Source organism: Delphinapterus leucas, chromosome 5 (genome assembly GCF_059928025.1).
Source record: "Delphinapterus leucas isolate spDelLeu-1000000601 "Yukka" chromosome 5, BTC_Dleu_Yukka2, whole genome shotgun sequence".
NCBI lineage: Eukaryota > Metazoa > Chordata > Mammalia > Artiodactyla > Monodontidae > Delphinapterus > Delphinapterus leucas.
In genome coordinates this window covers 3,800,001-3,825,361 of record NC_143133.1, presented here as the reverse complement: position 1 = coordinate 3,825,361, position 25,361 = coordinate 3,800,001, and the positions used below count along the sequence as shown (strand labels likewise).

Below are 25,361 nucleotides of genomic sequence, written 5' to 3'. Positions count from 1 at the left end.
TCACGGGCTGCAGTTTTGCCTGGGACGTTGAGCTGACGCCACGTCCTTTGCCACACGGCTTCTGTGTTTGACGCGCAGGTCCTGGCGTCCCTGCTGGCATCTGGAAGGATGGGGAGATAAAGGGCTCGCCTTCCTTCCTCTGCCCACGCCCAGCTGTTGCATTCATTCACTCATCTCCCTCTTTTCATTCAGCAACCTTTCCTCAGCACCTTTTGGTGGCCAGGCGGGTGGAAGGGAACCCAGCTCAGTACCTGGCCCTCTGCCCCACCTCCCCTGACTGACCTCCCCTCCCACCTCCGTGCTGTCGCCAAGGCCGGTCCCTCTGCCTGGCACACCTGCCCCTTTCCCTTGGCCGGTGGCATTTGTCTTTTGAGGCACAGAGCAGAGGTCACTTCCTGCGGGAATCTCTCCTCATTTCCCCTCCTGCACGGGCCCGTTAGCTTTCCCTTCTCTGCTTTCACAGTTCCCTGGGCTCGCAGGCATCCTGGCTCTGTGCACAGTTGCAGGGCATCCTTCTTCCCCGGCTAGGTTGAGAGCTCCCTGGGAGCAGGCACATGGTTACTCAGCTTGGATTCCTCACAGCTCAGCACGAGGCTGAGCAGAGAGCAGCCACTCAGCAAACACTGATGACTGTGCGGCAGTGGGTGAGTGGGTGGAATTGATGAAAAAGAGACAGATGTGTGGATGGAGGAATGGCGGATGGACCGATGGATGGACGATAAATTAATGACGGGTGGATGGAGGGATGGTGGATGGATGGATGGATGGACGATAAATTAATGAAGGGTGGATGGAGGGATGGTGGATGGACCGATGGATGGACGATAAATTAATGAAGGGTGGATGGAGGGATGGTGGATGGATCGATGGATGGACGATAAATTAATGAAGGGTGGATGGAGGGATGGTAGATGGATCGATGGACGATAAATTAATGAAGGATGGATGGAGGGATGGTGGATGGATCGATGGATGGACGATAAATTAATGACGGATGGATGGAGGGATGGTGGATGGATCGATGGACGATAAATTAATGAAGGATGGATGGATGGATGGAAGATTTGGTGGTTGGTTGGACCTCAAAAAAAGGGCAGGTACACAATCCCTCTGCCACTCTCCTTGAACTCACTTTGCCTCATCTTTTTGAGGATAAACCATCTCCTTTGGGATTTTCCAGTGACATCTAAACCTGGCTCTGGAGGAGAGACTCCTGACAGCAGCACATGAATAAGTCTCCATAGTGCCAGTGGTGCACAAGTTGCCCAGGTCAGGGGCTCCAGGAGAGAGTCCAGAATGGCTTCAGTGTTCTCGTAACAGGTCCCCTTCATCCCGGAAGCCCAGGCCCCTGGTCCCTGCCATCATCATGTGGGCACAGCGGAAGCCTGCCCAGTCTGACCCATCAGAAAATCCCATTGTCCAAGACCCTTCCCGGGAGGCTGTTTAGGGGCATCCAGCCCAGCTCAGAGAACACCGAGATTGTCCCGCAGCTGCGTCTTCTAGGTGGCCATCTGTAGGGGTCCACTTAGACTCAGTTTCCTACCTGTAAGCTGGAATCACCTTGGATGCTAAGTGGGGATTCTTCCCCCTCTGGCAGCAGCCCCAGGATTAAGTGCCCACCCCTCAGAGTGGCCTTCAAGGCTGGTGACCCACCTGCCAGGCTGGTATGGGTTCAAGTGAACCAGGACCCAGGAGGATCCTCCTGGCTGCCCAGCTGGCTTGGTGCCCACCTCACCATCCTCCCAAACATCCCCTCAACAGACATTTAATGAGCACCTACTTTGTGCTTACGCTGCCTCCCACCTGGACTGCCCCAGACTGCCCTGGACCTGCCTCTGGCCTCCCCCGCACCCGGCCCCCAGGGGGCCGCCAGACGCAAGCCCAGCCGTGTCTTGCCGCAGTTCCCGTCAGGGGCTGCCGTGTCCCCACACTGCCCACCTGGCCAGCATCCTCTCTAGCCTGTCCCCGACCCCCACTCCATGCTTTTTCTTCCTGAATCACACTCATCACCGTGGGTCCCCCTGAAGCCCCCAAGCTCTGCCTGCACCTGGGCTCAGCCGGAGCTGCCTGAGGCTGGCTTTCTCCGGGCAAAGTTAATCTTTTATTGCTCAGACTAGGACCCGTAGTGGTGACAGCAGGCCCGTCATTATACAAGGAGGGCAGAGAGGGGCATCCGCTGGTGGCTTTGGTGCTGGGAGGTGTAGACCCAGAGCACATCAAGCACCAACCTTGTTTGGGGACCTGGCTGCACTCAGACCTTGGTAAGGGGGAGAGTGGCCGATCCTAAGAGCAACCCTGCCACTTTGCTTCCGGACCAGGTAACCTGGGCTCCCAGCTTGTGGAATATAAAGAAGAAATGTACATCACATCAGACTGTGGGCACACCTGGAGGCAGGTAAGGTGGCAGGGAGGGGCCCGGAGCCCACCATGCTCACTCCGCCGAGGCTCCTGGGAGAGTCTGTTCTCTCATCCCTTCCCTCCCAGAGGAGTTCCGAGACACGCTTCTTCATCTTCCCCGGCCTGAGGGGCTGCACACGGCTCCCTTTAGCAGATGTTACATCACCATCTGTGAAAAGAGAGCCCAGGCCAGGCTGCCCACACCGCTGCTGTTCTTCCAGCAGCCACTGCTGGAGAATTCCAGATCTGACGCATCTTCCCACGGTCAGACAGGTTACCGTGAACATCGAAGCAATGGGGATCGATGCCAGGGACGGGCTGGAGGTGCTTTCCGGCAGGAAGCCACACGGGGACTCAGAAGCTTGGCTGAGCCCAAAGGCCAGGAGGTGGGGGCCCCGAGGACAAGCCCCGGGTTCCTGGCAGGGACAGCTGCTGAGTGGATGGCACAGACTTGGGAGAGAAAGAGAAAATGGGGAGGAGCAGTTTGGGGGGCCACGGCGAGTCTGGGTTGGGCCTCCTGGGACACATCCATGGGATGATGATTTGACGCTCAGTGTGGCCCGAGAAAAGGAAAAGCGGGAAAGGGAGAAGAAACAGGAGAAAGCAGTTATGCAGGGAATGGCCCCCAGCACTGGGGGTCACACTGTGAGGACCCCTCCCTGCTGCGCCCACATGCGGCTCAAATTCTCATACTGGAGGGCGGGATGCTGCCGGCCAGTGGGTGTCACGCAGAGCAGGGCGGGTGGGGAGCAAAGGCTGACGGTCCGGCGCCCTGTGCAGTCAGGCAGCCCAGGAGGCAAACCCACGCGCTCTGTCCCAGGAGAGGCCCCGTCGCCCTCTACCCTTGCTATTTCTTTCCAGCAAAAAAAAAGCCTCATCTGGTCTGCCAGCTTCATGGAGTGACGGTTTCTACTTTAAGAAAATGCACTAAATTTTCGTGTGCATCTCCTCTTTCGGTGGATGTAAGAAGCTCTGTTTTCAGGTCAATTTTTTGCACCCCTGAGTATCCCACTTAGAGCCCCCTGCCCAGGTACCACACTGGACAAATATGTTAACCCCCAAAGTGTGAAGCTCACCTGTACCCTGGGTTTAAAGCCCTGGCGTTTTTTAATAATATGCAAGAAACAAGGAATTTTGAAAAGGGCAAAAGAGATTTATTGTGTTATCATAGTCCTATTTCACTAAAACTAGTGAAACATGTCTAAACTTTCTTAAAGGTCACCACCTGTCCACTGATTAGAGAAACCGCCCCCCTGCTCCCAGCTTGTTAGACTTTACAGACCAGGTGAAACAGAAGAGAAAGGTATTCACGGTGGCCACTTTTGTCAAGCAATTTGCTTAGGCTTCAAACTTGGGAACTTGTCAGAATTAAATGGGAGAATGTCTGTTCAAGACTGAGCTGAGGTACCCATTTCTTCCCCAGTGATGGGGGCGGGGTGGGGGAATGGGGGGGCTCGGGTGCTTGGCAGAGGAGCGGGGGGTGCCCGTGTGTGTGCGTGCGTGTCAGAGGGAGGGCGATTACTGGTGGGGGGCAGTAGGCAGAGGCCAGGGTGGGACAAAGGCACGAAGGCCAGACGACCAGGTGAGCTCAGGCCGGTTTGTCAAGGAAGCGATGAGCTGTCTCTACAGGAAAACTCTTAGAATGTGAATTACAAATAACACTGTGCATGATGCCTAAGGGATGTATCATTTTATTTTATTTTATTTATTTTTTGGGGGGAGGATGTATCATTTTAAAAACATGACTTCCCTGGAATGATCAAAAAATAGTCAGAACACATTTAAGGAGCCCCCTCTAGAACTCAGGGTGTGGGAGAGAAAGGATTGGGGGACCCCTGCCTAGGTGATGGTCAAGGCACAGAAAACCATAGCAAAGGATGTGCAAAGACCCTGTGGTCCAGTGGTGGGTGTTGGAGCCCCCTTGTTCCTGAGTCCCAAGCAAACAAGAGTGGAGTTGCCTATGGGGGTCCCCTGGGATGGCTGGGAGGCACCCCATCTCCTCAGTGGATGGACAGGACAAACGCCCCCCTGCCTGTCCTTGCGGGAGGAGGGTGCAAAGCATGTGGGGTCTGAGCACAAGTGAGGGTTGTGCACACGTTCGGGGCGGCCCCGGAGCTAAATCCTGCTTGGGAGCAATCCCAGCACCCACTTCCGGCTTACCGTTCACTGTTCCACCCCTGCGGATCTCCCCAGGAAGGGAAGCGGGTTAGGCCCCCAGTGGAGTGGGGAGGAGGGCTCCCACCGGGCGGGTGGGCAGAGGCCTCTGCAAGTTCAAAGGCAGAGACGGATGTGCTTGCGGCATGCCATGTGCCTCTAGGACCACGTCACGGGACCCAGCGTGGTTTCCGCCACCCTGCCCGGCAGCCCGGAGGTCCCAGGAGGGATTCTAGCTTCTCCTTGAATAATCCCCGGGACAGAGAGCTCACTGTTTCCAGGAGGAGAAGACTGCCTGCTTGCTGCACCTCCCCCTCCGCGTTCCTCCCCCAGGAAGCTTCTAAAAGGGGAATCTGTTCTCCTCACTCCCCAAGCAAACCTCGGTGTCCCCCACCATCTACGGGAGGGAGGAAGTCCCTACCATCGGCTGACCCACGGGCCCTGCTGCCCGGCCCACCCATGGGCCTCTCCATCTGCCCGCAGTTCCAGCCCCAGCAAACAGCTCGTGCCCCACCCCCCACTTGGCCACACTGCTCTCTCTAACCTCCTCTGCACAAGCTGTTTCCCCGCCCGTAATGCCCTTGCCCCGCCCAATGTGCTGTGACCCCCCCCACCCCCACCCCCGGGGTGCCCACTGGCTCAGGTCTCGAGTTTAACTGGAGCACATCATTCACCCCCAGAACACGGGCTGGGAGCTCTGTGCTGTGGCAGAACCTGGGCTGGGCAGAGAGGGTGGGTTCGATGGGCTGCTTGTTGGCATCTGAGTCACTGGGTGGAGGTGGTCTGTCTCCTTGCGGGGGCGGGGGGGGCGGGCGGGGGGCGGGTGTTTCCCTGGGTTATGAATTTCTGGGGCGTTAAGCTTTCATTTCTACCTCTGGCTCCCAGGACCCAGACAGAGGACCTGAAACACTGGGTGTGTCTGACGGGTGGAGAGACGGGGAGGGGAATTGTGCAAAGTTCTTCCCCACGGTACCTAAATCCGCACGACGTCACCTCCCTCATCCAGGAGGTGCTATCTGAGTTAACGTAGCCGCAGGCAGCACACTTATCCAGAGTGCCACCCAGAACACCTGCCAGAGCTTAGGACACCCAGGCCCAGGGACTCCTCTGACCCCGGCAGGCGCGGCCATGGAATCTGTGGTGAGGGAGATGCAGGGGTGGATCCGGGAGGCCCCAAGCTAGTGCTCTGGGCTCTCACCCCACCCTACGAACTCGTCACTCACAGGACACAGATCCTCCTCCTGCTGAGAATGTCCTGCTCGTGGCGACAGCAGCTCCTGGTGGATGCGGCAGGCGGTCCATCAGAGACCCGGGGTCTCTACCCTAGTGCTGCCAGTTGCTAGCTATGTGGCTGCAGGCAAGTCGCTGTGTGTCTCTGAGCCTCTGGTCTCTCTTTGGAAAATGAGGAGGTGACCTCTGAGCGTGGTTGCTATTAAACAAGGCTCTGTACGCACAGCAGAGGCCCCCGTGCCAGTCACCCAGTTCTCCCCTCCCCCGCATCAGACATGTTTAAGGGCACAGTTCGCAGGTATACATGTCTCTTCCACCATTCTTCGTAAGGGACCTCTCCTCTTTAGTCAAGCCAGAAGGGTTTCCTAGAGAATTCCTGTGACCAGCGGGAAAGCCAGCAAGATGATGAGAAGGTGGAAATATCTGGGGAAGAGCTTTGCAGGCAGGGAACAGCATGTGCAAAGGGCCTGAGACGTGTTTAGGGAAAGGAGGCCAGGGTGACTGGTATACGGGAGGTGGGAGAGCGTGGGCAAGGGCCTCTCATACAGAGCCCCAATGACCAGGAAAGGGTGTGGATGTGATTCTAAGGGCCATGGGGGCCATTGGAAGGTTCTGGTGGGGTTAGGGGGTGTGGGGGTAATGGGATGTCAGGGCTGAGGGCTTGGCCTGGAGGCACCACCAGCTCTGCTGAAGTTCCCGTTCCTAAGAGGTGAGGCCTCTGCTTGGGGTCCTCCCCGAGTGCCTCCCGCTGGCTCTGGAAAAACAGACATTCAGACAAAGGAAGACTCGAGATAGAAGATCAGGGGGAAGATGCTAGTTAATAGTTGTGTGGGTGTGTGTGGGTTTTTTTTAATGATTTCCCCGTTCCTGGTCGCTCATTGCTCTAGAACAGGGTCCCCGGGGTGTGGGAGCTTTCGGGGCTCTTTCTGCCAGGGCAAGGGCAGATGCAGCCACGTTTGGGTCTACATCTGCTCGGAGATGCACTTACTCCAGCCTCGCTCGGCACCAAGCCCTGCAGCAGCTGCCCCCCCGGCCCAGGAGGGGCCCCAGAGCCACAGGCACAAAGGCCTAGCCAGGCCCCTGTGCGGAGCGGCTGACACCCGTGAGCGCGCAGGCCCCGGCGAGGGGCTGTGGGTGTGGGGTCCTGGCTCCATCCCGTCTCCCCCTGAGTTTCCCTGCACCCCTGCTACAGAACCCACAGGCCCTGAGACGGTCAGACAGGGTGGGCGGTGAATGGGGCCCTGGCCCACTGCAGGTGGTCGTGATGGGGCCACGTCCTGTAGACGAGGTACAGGGTTGCAGGCGACGTGGCAGAGGGCACTGGTGCCCTTCTCTGTGTGGAGTCAAGACACAGGCTGGCCGTCTAGGTATCTGTGTTCCTGGAAGATCTAGAGGGGGACGCCCGGTGTCCTGGCAGGACTAAAGAGCCACAGCCGGCTCTGCCACCCACCAGCTCTGAGGCCTTGGCTTGGCCCCCACAGCTCCAAGCGTCAGCTTGCTCATCTGTAAAATGGGACCTCATCCCAGGGCTGTTTGCAGACAAGCGAGGCCACCAGAGGTATTTCCTCCTGCAAGAGCCCTGTCCAGGCCACTCGACCTTTTGTCCCCTGAGGACTTGGTGAAGATTCACTCATTCACTCATTCATTCATTCATCCCACACACACTCCCTGAGCACAGGCAACCCCAGCTGTGAGCTGAGGCATGTGCCGGGCCACAGAAAGGATTCAGAGGCAGGACCGGCCCTTGAGGAGCTCCCTGGCTGGAGGAAACAATGACAAATTAGTGCAGTAAGTGCTGGGGCAGGGGGCCCAGAGATGCTCCCCACCCAACCTGGCATCAGAGAGGGCTTCCTGAAGGAGGTGGCACATGGAGTATCTTAATGTCAAATAGAGGTTTGCTTTTACTGGTGACGCGTATCCTAAATGCTTTTCTAAATTCCACTATTTCTCATCCTCACGTGTCGGCCTTTTTGGTGCATGAGTTTTTCCTTTAGGCAGGACCACCTGCAGTGTTGATTTTTCTCTCTTGTCAATGGTCTAGAAATCGCCATCTGCATCCATTCGTCCCACACGTACTGAGTCTGGGTGGTTGGGGGAGCATGGGGATGGCCTGGGGACTCCGGGAGCCCTCAGGCCAGCCCTGCCTCAGGGAACCGGACTCTGCTGCTGCCCCCCAGGCAGCGTGTCGGCAGTTCTGCCCCACTGGAGAGCGACCCCAGACCCCGAACAGCCTCCGACCCTCCTCAGGGTCCCACCCTCAGACCCCCACCTGCTGTCTTCTGCAGGTATTTCAGGAGGAGCATCACATCCTCTACCTGGACCACGGTGGCGTGATCGTGGCCATCAAGGACACCTCCATCCCCTTGAAAATCCTCAAGTAAGGCCATCGGGAGCCAGCACTGGGTGCAGGGTGGTAGGGGCTCTTTCTCCCCACCTGGGAACCCCTCAGAATAGTCCCCAGTCCCCCCACCCAACAGCTGCTTCTGGCCAGGCCTGGAGAGGTGAGGAAATGGGGAATGATGACCCAGCATGGTCGGGTGGGCCAGAGGGAAGCCTGGGGCTGTGAGGAGGCCCCCACCCACCTCATCCTTGGGAAGCAGGGAGGGCTTCTCAGAGGAGGTGACTTTTATGCATGGACAGGAATTAGCTCAGTGGAGGGGGTGGGGTCAGAGAAGGAAGCCAGCAGCGTGTGCCCAGGTGAGAGTGGGGTTGGCATCAGCTTCAGACAGGTGAAGGTTTATTGTGGGGAAGTGAGGGCAGATACGAACTCTGGACTTGGAAGGCAGAGCTGGGGGAGCTGCCAGAAAGCCAATATCACTTTAGTCTGAAAAAGATCTTTCTGCACTGCAGCTGGCTGTACTGATATGCCTCACTGAGAGACAGTAAGCTCCCATCAATGACCTGGCAAACCCTGGGCTGGCCTCGGGCATTGGGTGGGGCTGACCTGGATGTTTCCAAGGCCTGGATAACTGCAATTCAAGGGGTACAAAGCAGCTTGGGACCCAGACCACACACCCAGGACTCCTTGACTGTGGTGTCACCAAGCAGATGTGAATGCCATCTGCTGGTGGTGGGTGGCTGCTGTGACCTCCCAGGAGAGCGTGAGGTCAGGGATCCTCTTGTGGCCGAGACACTGGACTGGCCCTGGGGTTGGCCACTGCTCTTGCCTGTTTTCCCAGCCGCCTCAGCTGGACAACTCTGGTCCCTGGGCATGGGCAGGGCTGGGTCCAGCGAGGCAGCTCATCCTGGACACAGGATGTGTTCCCACCTGCCCCGAGGTGGTGACTCCCCTTCTCTCGGCAGGTTCAGTGTGGACGAGGGCCTCACCTGGAGCATGCACAATTTCACCAGCACCTCCGTGTTTGTGGATGGGCTGCTGAGTGAGCCGGGGGACGAGACGCTGGTCATGACGTGAGTGCCCACGGGAGGTGGGCAGGCAGGTCAGAGCCGAACCCCAGGCGGGCCGTGGCGGAGGGCCACCGTGGGCCTTGCTGCCCTAGGCAGGTTCAACACTGACCCCCAGCCTCCTCGCTTTGACCTCCATCTTCACACCTGCTTCCTTATCTCTTACCGTCTACTGTTTCCTCTCATCCTCAGCCACTGGGAAGTGGCCACTCTGTCCTTAGTCAGGGACATTTGTCACCTGCCCACGATCACCTGCTGGTGAGGGGTGGAACCAAGAGTCAAGGGTCAGCTCTGGGTCACTGTCCACTTAACCTTTCAGATGGTGGTGATGGTGGTGGTGGTGATGGTGGTGGTCATGAAGGTGATGCTGTGGTGAGGGTGATCATGGTAGTGTTGATTATTGGCTATTGGCACCTGTGAAGAACTTGTAGGCACATGGCACAGAGAGGACCTAAGACCCAAATGGGCCAGCGAAGGGCAGATCCAGGCTGCGACCCCAGCCCCTTGACCCTGGCTTAGGTCAAGCGCATCCCTGTTCAGAGTGGCTCACAGCCCAGGAGCAGAGCCTGAGCAGGCGGGGATTGAAAAAGGCACCCAGGGCTTGACTGTGCCCTGTGGCCCCGCTGGGGAGACAAGGCGCCGATGCTGTGCATGCCTGGCTGCACTGGGTGCAGGGGATCGGGCCCTGTGCACTCTGCTTGGCTTTTATTGATGACGCCTGTGCTGGGGAGAGCAGTGTCCCCCCAAATCCACGTCCACCCAGAACCTGTGGATGTGACCTCCCTTGGGAACAGGGCCTTTGCTGACGTGCTTAGTTGAGATGAGGTCACACAGGTGGAAGGTGGGCCCTAATCCAATGATTCGTGTCTTATACGAAGAGGGTTAGGGTTAGATACACAGCCACACCATCATGTGAAGACGTGGCAGAGGCCAGCGTGATGCGACCACAGCCCAGGCACGCCTGGAGCCCCAGGAGCTGGAAGAGGCAGGAAGGACCCTCCACTGGGGCCTGCAGAGGAAGCCCGCTCTGTGAACACCCACATCGCAGGTTTCTGGCCTCCAGAACGGTGAAGAGATACGTTTCCATTGTTTGAAGCACGAGTTTGTGGACATGAGTTAAGATGGCCCCAGGAAGCCACCCAAGGCCCCATGACTCTTCCCCTCATGACAGCCCAATGTAGGCCAGGGCCACTGACGCTGGGAGGGGACCCGGCACTTTGGACACCTCGGTCTCTGGTTGGCCTCCCAAGTTACTTCCTCTCTCCCCCTAGCAGACTTTGAGGAAGCTTCCAGGGGGCAGGGCTGGGTCTGAGTCCCCAGCCAAGTAAGGCTCCTGCTGTAGCAGTAGGGAGTGAAAACAAGTAAGAGGTTCCCTTGCTCGCTCCCCGAGGACGGCGGGCGGAGGGAGGTGGCGAGCTGCTTCTTTATATGGGGTGAGGGTAGAGGTGTGTCCTGGGGTCAGCTGGAGGGGTGGCTTAGGAGGTTTGCCCACCCCTTAGGTGGGGTTGAGTGCAGGGGGCGTGCTCAGTACCCTGCTTTTGCTCCCGGCTCTTCAGAAGTGGCAGTTGGGTTTTTGGTCTTTTTGTATCTTGTTGTCCATAATTTGCCCCAACTGGGCATACACACAGTTATTTTTAGTCCCTTATAGTTTCTTTGTATTTTGTGGCTCAAGGAGACGATTGTCCAGGTGCCAGCACTGCAGCAAAGGGTCCCAGGTCCCAGCCTATCTCAAGGCCAGCCCTTCTCCGGTCATTCCAGCCTGGCCTGCCATGTGCCACCCTCTGTCTGGGCACCAGGGACCCCAAGGACCCACAGAGCTGGTGGCCCAGGCAGACAGATCAAATATAACCAAGAGTGACATGGTTCCTCGATAACGTGAAAGATGCTGATACAACAGGGCCAGCCAGCCGAGGGGCTGGGGGCTGAAGGGTCGCTTTTGGGGTGGGTGGTGATCAAGGAGTCTCGGAGCAGCTGACCTTTGAACCAGGACTGGGCCAGTGAGACCCAGGCCCAAGGACGAGCTGTGGGTACAGAAGGATTGATGCTTTTCCACGTGAGAATTTGAACTGTGCCCCAGCTCTGGCTCAGCCCTTCTGGAACAGACGGGCCGGTTCCGTCCATTCCCAGCAGAGTGGCCGGGTGCTAGGACCCCTCACCCGGCCCGCTCGGCCTGGAGAGCGTGTCCAGGTATATGTGCCCAGCTGGAGTCATTGCCTGGGAGTGAGTCCCTGGTGAGAGAACAACTCATGCCCTCCTGTCTGCCCTTCCAACTCACGATGGCTTTCACACCCCTGCCCCGGCCAGCTCCCCATCGCCTGTGAGGATCCAGGTCTTCACCCTTCTGAATGCCCCAGAGGGGCCACTCGGATAAGCCCCCAGGGGTGCCTGGCCCCCAGCCCGAGGCCTGAACTGAAAGGAAACCGCCCAGAGTGGACATTACCCCTCCAGGCCCGCCTCTGCCCTGGGGCTCCTGTGGATGCTCATGTGAATGCCCCCTCGCCAGGCTCCTCTGGCTGCCTGGGACGGAGGATGGGAGTACAGCTCTGGTAAGCCCCCCACTGCGGGCCACCAGGGACCACGGCCGCCTGTGTGCCTACCGCCCAGGCTTCTGGGAACGGAAGATGGAGCAAAGGGACGTGGAAACGGTAGTGCGGACTCCTTTCTCAGGACGTCTGAGACAGGAGAGCCATCTAAGTTCCTGCCAGACCTAAAGCCGGCTTCAGTGACCCCTCCAGGGGGCCTCCCCTGCCACCAGGACTGAGGAAGCCTGGCATCCTCCCTACATCTTTCCCAGTATGGCCTCTTGCAGCAAGTTCTGTAATGAAGCTTTATTGAGCACATACTATATGTTATGGGTCCATTTTTTTTACGTTATCTCATTTTATTCTCATAGGAAATCTCCAGGGAGGATTTATTCCCCCTTCTTCTAGAAGTGCTAAAAATCTCAATAATTCTGCACTGAGGGAGTGGTGGCAAAGGGGGACCCCTCACATCAGTTCTGCATGGTTCCTGGAGAGCCAGAGCTGGAAGGGGGACCCCAGAGGCTGTCCTATAAAAACTGGGTCAGGAATCATCACCTTTCTAATTCCCTAAACGCCTCACTTGTGCTTCTCCCTGCACACCTAGTTCCTCTCCTCCCTGGCCCTAGAATGAGTTAAATCCTTCAGGACGTCACGTATTTATGCTCCCCTCGTGCTCTTGGAGGCTTCGTTCTGGCGTGGGCCGGGGAGGGAGGAAGACTCCAGCCTGGGCCGATGCAGGGCTCTCTGTGGTGTGGCGGCCGGGCTCAGCCTGGACCCTTTGCTGGTTGACCAGTTTTCCAGGACCGGAGGCCACGGAGCAGAAGGGAAGTGTCAGAAACACCAGGGGAGATGGCTGGCCCGTGCTGGTTTTGCAGAGGTTGAACAAGTCAGCTGGGTCTGAGACCTCAGCTTCCCCAGCTGAGAAATGGGCGCACTTTCTACCCCAGGGCATTAACCTAGGAGCTTCAGGACGTCAAGCCCTTTGTCACCGCATCAGTGCTGGGTTTGGCCCCAGAAACAGCCCGGTTTTCAGCACTCATCAACAGATGGGGTGTTTTATTCCTGGAACACTCTTGGCAGAATTCAGAGCCAGATGCTATAACCTCAAGTTTTTTTTGAAAAAGCGTCAGAACTGTGCCTACAGGCCTCCTACTTCACTGTGTCACATCATCAGACCACTTCCAAACTCCGGTTGACACACAAATAATTCAAACTCTGAAAGAGGGAACATGCTGGCGTGTTAGAATAAAGGTTCATCTCTCCAGACTGCTGGAAGCGCTCAGACCTAGCATCCTGTCTACTCCCACTCCTTCCCTTCCTGTCTCTCTCCTTCTCTCCCTCTCTCTGTGTCTCTCTGTCTCTCCCTCCCTTCCCCATCCTCTGTCTCTCTGCCTCTCTCTCTCTATCCCCCGCTGTCCTATTTCCTGCACAGTTGAGAGCATTTCCCCAGATGGTTCTTTATCCAAATCTACCCAAAGGTCACATCCAAGCTGACCGTAGTCACCTTTGGGGATGTTTCCCTCAGCTTGGATCACCCCTGCTCAGCCTCCCACCCCCACCAGTGCAGCCTCAGAGGGGTGAGGGCCCCCCAGGCCCTGGGGGGGATAGTGGGGCTCCCAGATCCTCCCCGGGCTGCACTAGGGGAGGGGAGTGAGCTCTTTGAAGGGCGTGGGGCTCCTCTTTAACCTGCAGAGGCCGGCCCACATTTTCCTTATTAATCGTGAAGCAATAAGTAGCCTCCCTCTGGCGTCTCCTTCCTAAAACTCAGAGTCAGCCGGATGACAGATACTTCTTGAAGTATCAGCTGAGCTTCTGGGTTTCATAGAAGGCAGGACTTCAAAGACACGGAGGGGATTAGTTAGATCAAGCAAGCCAGCCTCCTTTCAGGGACTTCCCCGGCGGGGCTTGTGCCGCCAGCCTGGGAGGCTGCGCGGTGGTCACGCTCGGGCCAGTGTGTGTTTCCTGGGCAAAGCATCCCAGCCCTGTGGTCGCCAACCCGGGGACTGACCCTGGCTGCCCCGGGAGGTGGGCGGCTGCCGTGCCATCCCCAGGGGGTCCCTTGCCTCAGTCTCCTTGTCCGTAAGGTGGGAATGTTAACAGTACGTTCCGCACAGGGTTGGTGAGGAGGGGATGGGAGGTCGCACGCGTAGCAGGTACAGAGTACAGGCCAGTAGTTACTGCTGCTGTCACCTCCATTATAACGTGGCTTCCAAAAGAGCAAGAGACGCAGCTCAGGCTGTGTGAGGACCTGGAAATTGTCCCTTAGAGACGTCCTTTCAGGGACCGAAGACCCTCTCGTTCTCAATAACCAACCCAGCAGGCTTTGCTTGGGAGAAGGGGACACTGTGACAAAGAAGATCCCCACGTGGTGACGCTCCCAGGGAGAGGGCTGTCCGCGTCAGGATGGGAGTCGGGACAGAGGACCAGCACGACACCTTCACACCTTCACGGCCACGGTCGCCACCATCCGGGCCTCCTACGACCTCGCCATTGGAAACAGCACCTGCGGGAGCCGCTGGGCCGGGCGGAGGAGAAGCGGGCCGTCCGGTCCTTGCTGGGCCACATCCACCAGCATCAGGAGAGGCCCCGGGCTGAGAAACAGCGGCGGGGGCTCCGACTTCCACCTCGGGCAGGATGGATTATTCACAACCAAACACGAGCGGGCGAGAGGCCAGGGCTGCCGGCGGTCGGGGAGCCCAGGACGGGAGGACGGAGAGGCGGACCACAGAGGCAGGTGAAGGCCGAGACAGAGGGAGGCTCTGGGGCCGCTCGGATCAGAGGAGGCCCCTGCAGAGGCTCGGGGTCTTGTCTGTAAAATAAAGATCATGGTATCTGCTTCGGGGGACTGTTCTGGGCAGTAGAGGTAATGTGTGTGCACGTGAGAATGTGTGAGCATGTGCGTGCACACGGTGTATGTGCACAAGTGAGCGTGCGTTGTGTATACGTGTGTATAAATCTCCTACTAAGTGCCAAGCATCCTACACAAACCATTGCTAATCCACCATCAATCCTGAAAGGCCAGTGTTATTGTCCCCATTTTAGAGCCAAGGAAACTGAGGTGCAGAGAGGAATGGACCTGCCCAAAGTCACAGACATAGTAAATGGGTATCAGCCCAGGCCTACCTGGCTCAGAGGTGCCCTATGGAGTCAAAACTCCTCTTCAAGTATCAGCCTCAGACATTCAGAGCCAGCCATCATATCCCCCAGAACACACTCCAAGGGCCTTCTCAACTACCCTCCTAGAACGGGGTTTGCACCCTTTCAGACCATCACTGGCTTCCCCCAAGTATCCGGCTCCTGTCGGTGTGCGTGGAAGGGGTGCTTCACCTCCTCCATGCTTGACCTCTGATAATATGGCCTGGGTACTATAGGGTGGACTGGAGAAGGACCAGAGAAGTACAGGCTGGTCTCCTCTTCTGTGGTGGTATCTGGAGCCCAAGTGTGAGGTGTTGGGAGGATCAGGTGGAAATCCCTTAAGCAGCAGCCTTCCCAGAGGGCGAGGGATCTGGGTACATGTAGGCACTCCACCAATGCCTGCTGAGGGAGAAGAAATGGCACAAACAAGCTGTGTGACCTTGAGCAAGTTAGTCAACCTCTCTGTGCCTCAGTTTTCCTTTCTGTAGAGTGGGCTATGGTGAGGTAGACCAGATAGCATACACGGGGCTCCCAGCACACTGCCTGTGCTCCGTAGAGGACTGGCTTTTGCAGAGCCCCATGGTGCTCTGTCCACTGCTTCTTCCACCCACCGAGGCTGGGGCCACGCAGCAAGGACCACACTGAGATCCTTTCCACCCCGTCGCTCTGAGCCGGTGTGATGACTCGTTACTTCTCTTTGGACTGTCGGCTCTGCTTGGGGTGAAAAGGCTGTGGCCCAGCTGGGCGGAGCTGGCTGGCTACAGCGCAGGCCTCCTGGAGTGGTCAGGTGGGAAGAAAGGCGAGGAGAAGCCAGAGAGCACAGGACGCAGACACCTGACCATGAATCATTCTGCAAAACAATTCTGCAAGGACTAGCGTGGGGGATGTGGGAGGGTCCAGGCTCCTGGCCGGCTTCCTCGTCCACCGGGGGGCCAGGTGGGATGACCCCCACCAACACCATCAACGAGCCATAGATTACATGTGATGACTGTGGGAATACTAACGCCGACGCCCAAATGCTCGTGGCCAGCCGGGCCCAGGGCAGGTGCCTGGTCCCAGGGCAGCCCAGTGGGGGCAGGGGAGGGACCGCAGGGCCCGCTGTGCAGGTGGGAACAGAGGCCCGCAGGGGAAGCGGTGGGCACCCGGGGGACGGGCCAGACTAAGGTGGTTTCCCGCCGCTCCCTCTCCCCCCTCCCCAGCGTCTTCGGCCACATCAGCTTCCGCTCAGACTGGGAGCTGGTCAAGGTGGACTTCCGGCCCTGGTTCTCCAGGCAGTGCGGCGAGGAAGACTACAGCTCCTGGAACCTCACCAACCTGCAGGTGGGCCTGGCCGCAGGCCAGGGGTGGGCACCATGCAGGGCCCCGTCTGCCAAATTCCCTGTCCTGCGGGACCGAGGGCCTCCCTCAGATGCCCAGTCCTTCTTCACGGTGTTCCGACCCCCTTTGGGGCCTGGGGCTGCCTGGGCCAGAGTCTGCAGTCATACTCAGGGGAACAGGTGCACAGGGCCCCAGCCAGCCTGGAGACAGGCGTGCTCGGGGTCCAGGAGTTTTCAGATCGAGGGAAGGTAACAGGGCACATGTATCATATATTAGGTAACACCCCAGTGGGTCTGGAGCAGCCCCACCCCATAATCTCAAACACATACATGTTTCTACAGCAAAATGTGTCATATTCACACAGAGAGGAATAAATGAGGACTCGAAATGGCCTCCCAGTGCAGTTCAGAGCAGGTGGTGTGGCCACAAGACAGGATTTCAGAGCGAGGGGGGCTCTGGAATTGCTGGGGGGACCCTGCACCACGGCTCCCATTCACACAGGTGTGGCCTCTTCTGATCATTGGCTGAGGACCTACTGTGTGTCCTGGAGGCTGTGGCTCACCCCAGCTGCACAGGGCCCACCTGGCACCCTCAGGCCTGAGGAGTGAATGCAAGGGGCCTCTTCCAGCAGCCCTGCCACCCCTCAGGGCCCAGACGGAGCCTGTACACAGTGGGAGCTCAGTGAATGCCAGGGCAGGTGGGATGGGAGCCAGGCTGCCCTAGGTTGGCCTCAGACATGCACACCCCTCCCCCGGTATCCGGTTTCCCGGCCCGGCTGGCCGGCGAGTGAGGAACCGGCAGCAGTAGCGGTGGGAGCCCATGCAGAGTGGCCCCTCACCCTGGCCTTCCTGCACAGGGCGACCGCTGCGTCCTGGGCCAGCAGAGGAGTTTCCGGAGGAGGAAGCCTACGTCCTGGTGCATCAAGGGTCGGAGCTTCACGGCGGCGCTCACGGCCCGCGTGTGCCAGTGCCGTGACTCGGACTTTCTCTGGTGAGGGTCCCGCTCTGCCCCGGGCCCCTGGGGCTGCCTGAGTAGCCTGGTGACCCGGCAGCCGCTGTCCCCGCAGGTGATGCCGGGGGAGGGCTCAAGAGTCACCCTCCATCACTTCCCCCCTACTCTGTGCCTTAGGACCCAGCCACTGGGTCCAGCCCGCATGACAGAACTCGTGGGCCTCGTTTCAAAACCAGTGCACGTGGCACTGCTCACAGGTGGGTGGGGAAACTGAGGAACAGGGAGGGCATCCTGGGGGCCGGGTGTACCACCCAGCCCCTTCTCCTCTGTCCAGAGACTCTGCCGAAAGGCCCCTGACCACTCCCCTGCCTCTGCTCAAGGACTCCCGTGGCCGCCTGCTGCCCACAGGAGGATGTCCGAGTTCTGAAACCTGCCTCCCTCCCCAGCCAACCTCACCCCTCTCCGTCAGCCACCTTCACCACTGTCTCCCTGCACCAGTGTTGAAGGGGTTGGTCCCTGCCTGCAGTGCCCTTCCCCCACTCTTCCCCTGACTGCCTCTTGATCTTCCATTGAGATTCAGCCCACCTCCTCCAGGCAGCCCTCCAGGACAACCAGGCTGGGCTCAGTGCTCTCCTGTGATTTGCTGGAATCCCCTTTGCATCCCTTCTCACCTGGAACGTAACTGTCGGCCTTCAGTCCTGTCTTCCCTCTGGGACAGGGCCCTGTGGATCCCCTTCTGCGTCCTCAGCATGAGGCCCCTGACCCATGCTATCTCCTGACAGCCGTTTTTCCCTCCTCCCAGTGACTACGGATTTGAGCGCACCCCCTCCTCCGAGTCCGACGCCAACAAGTGCTTTGCCAACTTCTGGTTTAACCCCCTGTCCCCGCCTGACGACTGTGTCCTGGGCCAGACCTACACCAGCAGTCTCGGGTGAGTAGCGTGGGGCAGAACCAGGGTGACCCCTTGCTTTCCTGCCTGGTGCCCATGGCTCCCCACATGGAGTCAGGGAAAGAGAAGTCGGGCTGAATGCCCTGTGTGCCGGGGTTCCTGAGAGCCACCCCAGGCACTGAGCCCTCGGGGCTCTCCAATCAGAGCCTGTGTGGGTCAGCGTCAGGGAGAAGAGGTGCCTTGAGCTGGCTCCGAACAGAGAACAACAGGCAGAGAAGGTCCAAGGGCTTTGTAGCTCACACCTGCTGCAGAGGCTGAGCCCTTCCAGAGAAGTAACACTCCTGGCCTGGTCCTTCTGAGCCCCTGCAGTGCTGGGACCCTTCCGCATTTACCAACACTGAGTGAGGCAGGCCTGAGCTGGGCCAGAGGTGCTCACACTCCCTTTAGGTCTCAGCTTGAATGATGCCTCCTCCAGGAAGGCCTCCCTGACTCACCCTGGGCTTCCCCTGTGAAGGCACATATCCCAGTTATTGTCACACTCACCCAGTCGTTCCCCCCGACTGGACGGTAAGCTCCACGACACATAGCGGGTCCCTCAGTGTGTGGTGTGGTGGACACACGCTGTACGTGAGGGTTAAGTGCTCCACAGGTGTGAGCTGTTATGACACTTTTCCTCCACCAGAGGCTGACCACATTGCGTGTCAAGGATGAACATCATATAAAAATGTTAGGTGTGTAAAGGCTGTGAACCTGCCGCTCCAGAGGCCCTAAACAAGCTTTATCTAAAAGTCTCTGCTTCCCTTTGGGGAAGTTTTGAGAGCGAGTAAACTGCCTATGGACTTATTAGAAAATCCTCATTACTGCCCCTGGGGATGGGGAAGGGCAAACCCCGAGAAGAAAGAAGCTGAAGCAGAAAAGCAGGCTTGGACTTCAGCGGCATAAATCCCATCATCCATCCATCCATCCAGTCATCCAGTCATCCAGTCATCTATCCGTTTATTCCTCCATCCATCCATCATCCATCCATCCAGTCATCCAGTCATCCAGTCATCTATCCGTTTATTCCTCCATCCATCCATCATCCATCCATCCGTCCACCCACCCATCCATCATCCCTCTATTTATTCTTCCCCTCACTCACCCATCATCCATCCATCCTCCCATCCCTCCAACCGTTCATCCATCAACCGTCTATCATCCCTCCCTCCCTCCCTCCCTCAGGGAGCCACAGGAGCTGCTCCAGGGCACCCACCAGGGCTTGGCAAGCAGGAACTCTCATCTGAAACGGCAGAGCCAGGACCCATATCCAGGGCAGAGGGCTTCATTTCATACCACCTGCACACTCCGGGTGCCAAGGGGCCAATGGCTGGGTAGCTCATAGGGAGCGTGTTTTCTTCCAAACTAATCACATGCGTCTTTGCATGATAAACTCATTCAGCGGCAGCGCCGTGAGGGCAGGCGGGGCACCAGGCACAGGGGGTGGGCAGATCCAGCCGCTTTGGCAGTGATGTGAGTTTTGCAGACCCAGAATCCCGGTGTCGCCCAAGGGAGCATCACAAGTGGCAAGTCTGAAGATGCCACCCGAGCAGTGGTTTTCCCGTCGCCTCCTAAATGTTTACTAGAGCCCATCGGGCTCTGCCCACCAGCCCCTCCCCACTCTCATCCCACACCTGCTGCCCACTCTGGGCTTTGGCTCCCCCCCACCACCACCACAGGGCCTTTGCACATGCTGTTCCCGCTGCCCAGGATGCTCTTCCCGCTCCTGTTCACCCTTCTGGTCTTAGCTGAAAGCCCCTTTCTCAGGGACCAGATTCCCAGGTGCTGCCCCTCCCCAGCACCTGTCCCAGTTGCGATGTTGCCTTGATGTGGGGGATGGTTTGGTGAGGGCTCGCTCCCTCACTAGACAGTCCTCTCTGCAGCGGCAGGGCTGTGAGTGATGACCTCGTGCTCCAGCACCTGGCACATAGTAGATGCTCAGTAAATTCGTGTTGTGTGAATGAGCTGGTGAATCAGGTGTCATCTGGTCCCACTCTCTTGACGTCATAGGGAGAGGAGACCCCTGGGAGCATGTTTGCTCACAGCCATGGGGCGCATCAGCGGTAAGGCCCGGCCCCTCCTGGGCACTCTGTCCTCCCAGGACCATATTTCCCAGCAAAGCCACAAAATTCCGACTGACTCCTTCAATCCTCCCCTCAGCAACAACAGCTGTTACCATTATTGTAAGAATACGAGCAGACCAAGGAAACGTCCAGTGACGGAAGCAGGTCCTGCCATTACTGGTCATTCCCTCCCCTGAGCCTCAGTTTTCCCATCTCCAAAATGGGGCAGAAACAGCAAACAGGTGGAGTCGGGAAAAGGGAGGGAGTTGAAGAATGGAGTTCGCCATGCCAAGAGTCACCTCTCGGCAAGCAGGTCCGGCGGGGCAGCAGCGCCCGCCCCACCCCCGCCTGTCTGACTCGCTGTCTGGCCGCAGGTACCGGAAGGTGGTGTCCAACGTGTGCGAGGGCGGCGTGGACCCGCAGCAGAGCCCGGCGCAGCTGCAGTGCCCCCTCCTGCCGCCGCGGGGCCTGCAGGTCAGCATCCTCGGCGAGGCGTTGGCCGTGCGGCCGGGGGAGGACGTGCTGTTCGTGGTACGGCAGGAACAGGTGAGGCGCCGCTTCAACCGGGCACACGGGGCGCCGGGCGGCGCTCTCTCCGCCTCCACGTCGGTTAGGGCAGCGTCTTTGGATCAGCGGTTTCCGAACTGCGGGAGGGGAGAGTGGGCCGGGGGCCCCTTCCCAGGGGCCCCTTCCCAGGTCCAGACCAGCACTGAAACAATGAAACATAAAAGTCGGAAGAGAGGGCAGAGGCAGGGAGGGAACGGAGCGGCGTGCAGCGAGCACAGGCCCAGGGGGGCGTGGCTTCAAACATCTCTGTGTCTGTGTGTTCACCGCGCGGTGACGTCAGATTTCTGCCTTCCTGTGGGCGCCGTAAAACTTTTTGAAACTCTCATTATACTTAGTTAATTTTGGAATCATAAGAAAAGCAGGAAGTTTTTTTTAAAATGCTGTAAAAATAAATAAATGCGATGATGCAAACAAAAAAACAAAAAACCCACCGTTACTTATAATCTCATAGCCGAAGACAAATTCCGTAATAGATGATAGATAGATGGATAGGTAAATGGAGAGACAGATATCGTTGATAAACAGATATAGATAGATGATAGATTGATTGATAGATAATGGATAGACATAGATACAAATACAGATGGATGGATATAGAAATATTTTGTGTCTGTATATATATATATATATATATATATATACACACATATATACATACACACAAATATATATATACACATACCTATATATAAATATATAAATTTCCTCCCCACCTCCTAGTCTTTCTTTTTTTTTCTTTAGTACAAGTGTTACATTTTTTTCTGATTTTAAAAACAGTATATACTCACTGTAGAACGCTGGAAAACCACATTAAAAACATAAGAATATATCACCAAGAATCCTGTTCTCCTTAGGTAGCCACTGTTAGTTTTTTAAATTTCCTTCTAGTCTATTTAAACTAATATGCAGCATGCTTATTTTTCTGATTATAGAAGTAACAAATGCTCATTGTAGAACATTCAAAAGCAGAAATTAGAAGAACGTGCAGGAAATTCAAAATGACAGAAAAGCACAAAGGGGACGTCAGAACCCTCTGTTCCCACCCCAGGGTCCCAGCCTCTCCCTGCGCACGGCTCTCTTGCGCATTTGGGTCTTCCGTTAACAAATATGTAGCGTGAAATGAGTGCGGCTTTGTAACTGTGTGTGCTTCGTTTAGAAGATGTCCTTCAAAATGTGCCCAGGTGGGGCAGGGTGATGCTGACAGAGGTCTTTGATGTTGGAAAGCGGGGGCTCTGGTCCAGAGCAAAGAGCTGTACTCGTGGGCACCCATGTGTCATCCCTCCCCATGCCTAAGGGCTGTGCTCCCATCAGCCGGCTTTGTAGCTGGGGATACCCAGCCTCAGACAGGGGCAGCCACTCACCTGAGGCCACACAGTAACAGTGCCGTTGGGTCCAGGCCTGGGGCTCCGTGTGGACAGCACCTGGTCCACGGCCCCCAGAAATGAGCTGATCCTGGGGTGGCCTCCCCTTCCCGCCTGTCCCCGTCCCCGTGATGACTGAGCCTGGTCCTGAGAGTAACGCTGCAGCCTCGGGCGGCCCTGGGGTGGTGGGGGACTCCGTTCACAGCAGAGGAGGACGCAGCCCCCTGCCCGGCTTGGGACCACCTGGACCCTCAGAGTGGACCCAGCTGCCTCCCGGAGCTCTAGGACAGATTTGCAAGAAAAACGGCCGCCTGCTGCCCCCTAGAGCCTGGAGTCCCAGCAGCTAAGTCACACCTGCGGTGCTCCATCCAGAGCCAGGACAGGATACGCCTGGCAGCGCACCGGGCGGGCTGGTACTCTTGACTGCAGCAGGCGGAGGTGAGGGGGCAACAGAAAGATGCTCTGGGGGGAGAGGGTCCAGCGCACGCCGCTGGCTCCCGTGTCGGAGCCTTGGGAAGGAGTGGGTGCAGGGCTGAGGTGGGTACACACCCTGTGGCACGCTCGTTCTCACACACACGGACACTCACACACACACATACGTGTTCACGCATTCACGTCGTAACACAACCACAGACGCACACACCCAACCCAGGTGTGGAAACAGCGCTGGATTTAGGGGGATCCAAGTTCTGTAAATATTTAAGCACTGAAAATAAATCTGCTGGAGAACCCAGAAACAGACCCACACAAGCAGGCCCGGCTGATTTTGGCCCAGGAACAGCAGCATCTCAGTGGAGGGAGGATGGGCTTCAGCACATGAAGAGCCGGTAAAAATGAACCTCACACCCGACGCAGAATCACCTCAAAGTGGATCACAGACTTAAATGGAAAATGGAAAACTATAAACCTTTTAGAAAAAAGAGAGGAAAACAGCCGGAACCTAGGGCTAGGCAGAGAGTTCTCAGATTTGACACCACCAGCCCCATCCACGAAGGAAGTCTGATAAATTGGACTTCGTCAAAAGGCGACATCTCGCTCTGCGACAGACCCTAAGAAGATGAAAAGGCAGCCGCAGAGGAAATATTTACAAACCACATCCACCAAGGACTAGTACCCGGAACACATGAAGGACACTCAGAACTCAGCAGTAAGAAGACAAACAATCCAATCAGAAAGTGGGCAAAAGACCTGGAGACACTTTTCCCTGAGGAGGAGGTACAGATGGCAAATGAGCACATGAAACCATGGTCAGCACCATAGCCATCAGGGAAATGCAAATCAAACCCTCAGCGCGGTGTCACTGCACACCTGCGGGAACGGCCAAACTAAAAACTAGTGGCACCACCAAGCGCAGGCGAGGATGCAGAGCAACTGGATCCCTCCTACGTGGCTGATGGGAACGTGAAATCTATAGCCATTCTGGAAAAGTCGGCCGTTTCTTTAAAAGCTAAACATATTACGCTCCTGAGAAATAAAGACTTACATTCACAGGGAAACCTATACATCAAGGTTCATAGCAGCTTTATTCCTAACAGTCAGAATCCGCAGACAACCAGATGTCCTGGATGGAAAAGCGGATAACACGTGGTGGCACGTCCATCCCGTGGGTGGGACCCCGAAATAAAAAGGAACAGACTACACACCACAAGCTGGGGGAATCTCCGGAGAGCTATACTGAATGCGAAAGCTAATCCCAGTGACTCCATGCTTTCTGATTTCATTTATAGAACATCCTCAAAATGACAAAATTATAGAAATGGAGAACAGGTTCTAATCCCATGGAGTCAGGGATGTGATGGAAGGGCGGGTGTGACTGTGACAGGGCGGCAGGAGGGACCCCAGTGGATTCCCTATTTGTGATAGTGATGTTTTGCGGGATGTTAGCACAGGGGGAACTGGGTACCAGGGACCTGGGGCTCTCTGTGTTATCCGTTACAATTACATGTGAATTGGCAGTGGCTCAGCATGAAGCATCTGAATGTTTTTGAAGCACTCAGTGATAAACACACACACATCTGCCTGGAAACACCACGGTGTGGGGGGCGGGTGTTGCAGTGACGTCACCGTTTTTCCTTTCTAGCTCCTTCGCTTTGCCTTTTGTATTCTCTCCTTGTCCTACGTTGATACTGTATTACTTTCCTGATTATGACGAGGTGTTTTAAACAAGGAAATGTGTCAATAGTTAAACTTGCACCTGTCTTAGTTGCTTGCAGGCAGGACTCAGGGTCCCCAGGAGGGGGCGGCACCTGCCCATCAAAGCCACAGGTCCCGACTCAGCCAGAAGCACCTTCCTCTCCCAGGATGCAATACAGGAAACCCCTCCCTCTCAGAACAAATCGGACTTGAGACACGCGGCCCCCATGAGACTGCCCTTAAATGGAGAGAGCACCGGCCCGTGGGCCAACCTGCAGGTTCTGGGCTCACAGAGCCTCAGTCTTCCAACCTATAAAATGGGGATAATAGAACGTACTTGTATAAGGTCCCTGAGGCCATCACAACAGTGGCCACAAACTGGGTGGCTTGAAACAACACACATTTCTCCTCTCACAGTTTTGGGGGCTAGAAGTCCAAAATCAAAGTGTCAGCAGGGCTGGGCTCCCTCTGGAGGATCTTTCCTTGTCTCTGCAGCTTCTGGGGGCTCCAGGCATCCCTGGGCTGTGGCCGCATTTCCTCCTGTCTTCACATAGCTTCCCCTGTGTCTCAAATCCCCTTCCTTTTTCTTATAAAGACCCCAGTCATTGGATTTAAGTCCTGTTGTAATCCGGTGTGACCTCATCTTAACTAATTACATCTGTAACACCCTATTTCCAAATAAGGTACATTCTGAGGTTTCGAGTGGACTGAATTGGAGCGGGGGCAGGGGTGGACACTATTCAACCTATTACACCATATTTGTGAAGAAAGTTAGATGAACATAATTTACTTAAAAGTATTCTATCGAGTTTTAAGGTTTGGCAGGTGTAAGATAATAGGATTGCTAAACAGTGATGATCTTCTTCGTTCTTGATCACTAGGAAATGGTTTTCTGGGTGTTCCTGCAGCAGGGGGAGGGGTGGCAGGAAGGGACGATGCGGGGTGGGGGGAGGGAGGGAGAACATGAGACTGAATATGAGAACTTCTTGCCAGAAAGTTGAAAAAGTTATTGTTCCCTTCACTCAATTTCCTCCCCACGCCTCTATGAGGAAAATACGGTTATTGGAAGGATAAGGCTTGTGGCGGGGAGTATATGGATGATTGGACAGCTTGTGTGGGTGGGGAAACGCCTGGAAGAGGCAGCAGTGGGTGGGAGCCCCTTCCTGCACAGAGCCCGTGCATAAGAGCATCACTCCTGGCA

The 25,361-nt window shown here is 56.6% G+C and overlaps 1 protein-coding gene across 1 annotated transcript in view; it reads left to right on the top strand.

Annotated features, from left to right (window-relative positions):
- The window catches only part of SORCS2 (sortilin related VPS10 domain containing receptor 2), a 277,519-nt gene that overhangs the window by 247,243 nt on the left and 4,915 nt on the right, over positions 1–25,361 (top strand). The window contains exons 13-19 of the mRNA XM_089911353.1: positions 2,319–2,395; positions 8,067–8,158; positions 9,085–9,192; positions 16,043–16,163; positions 17,017–17,150; positions 17,914–18,042; positions 20,474–20,645. Of these exons, the coding sequence (XP_089767479.1) occupies positions 2,319–2,395; positions 8,067–8,158; positions 9,085–9,192; positions 16,043–16,163; positions 17,017–17,150; positions 17,914–18,042; positions 20,474–20,645 (833 nt within the window). The remainder of the gene's footprint in view (positions 1–2,318; positions 2,396–8,066; positions 8,159–9,084; positions 9,193–16,042; positions 16,164–17,016; positions 17,151–17,913; positions 18,043–20,473; positions 20,646–25,361) is intronic.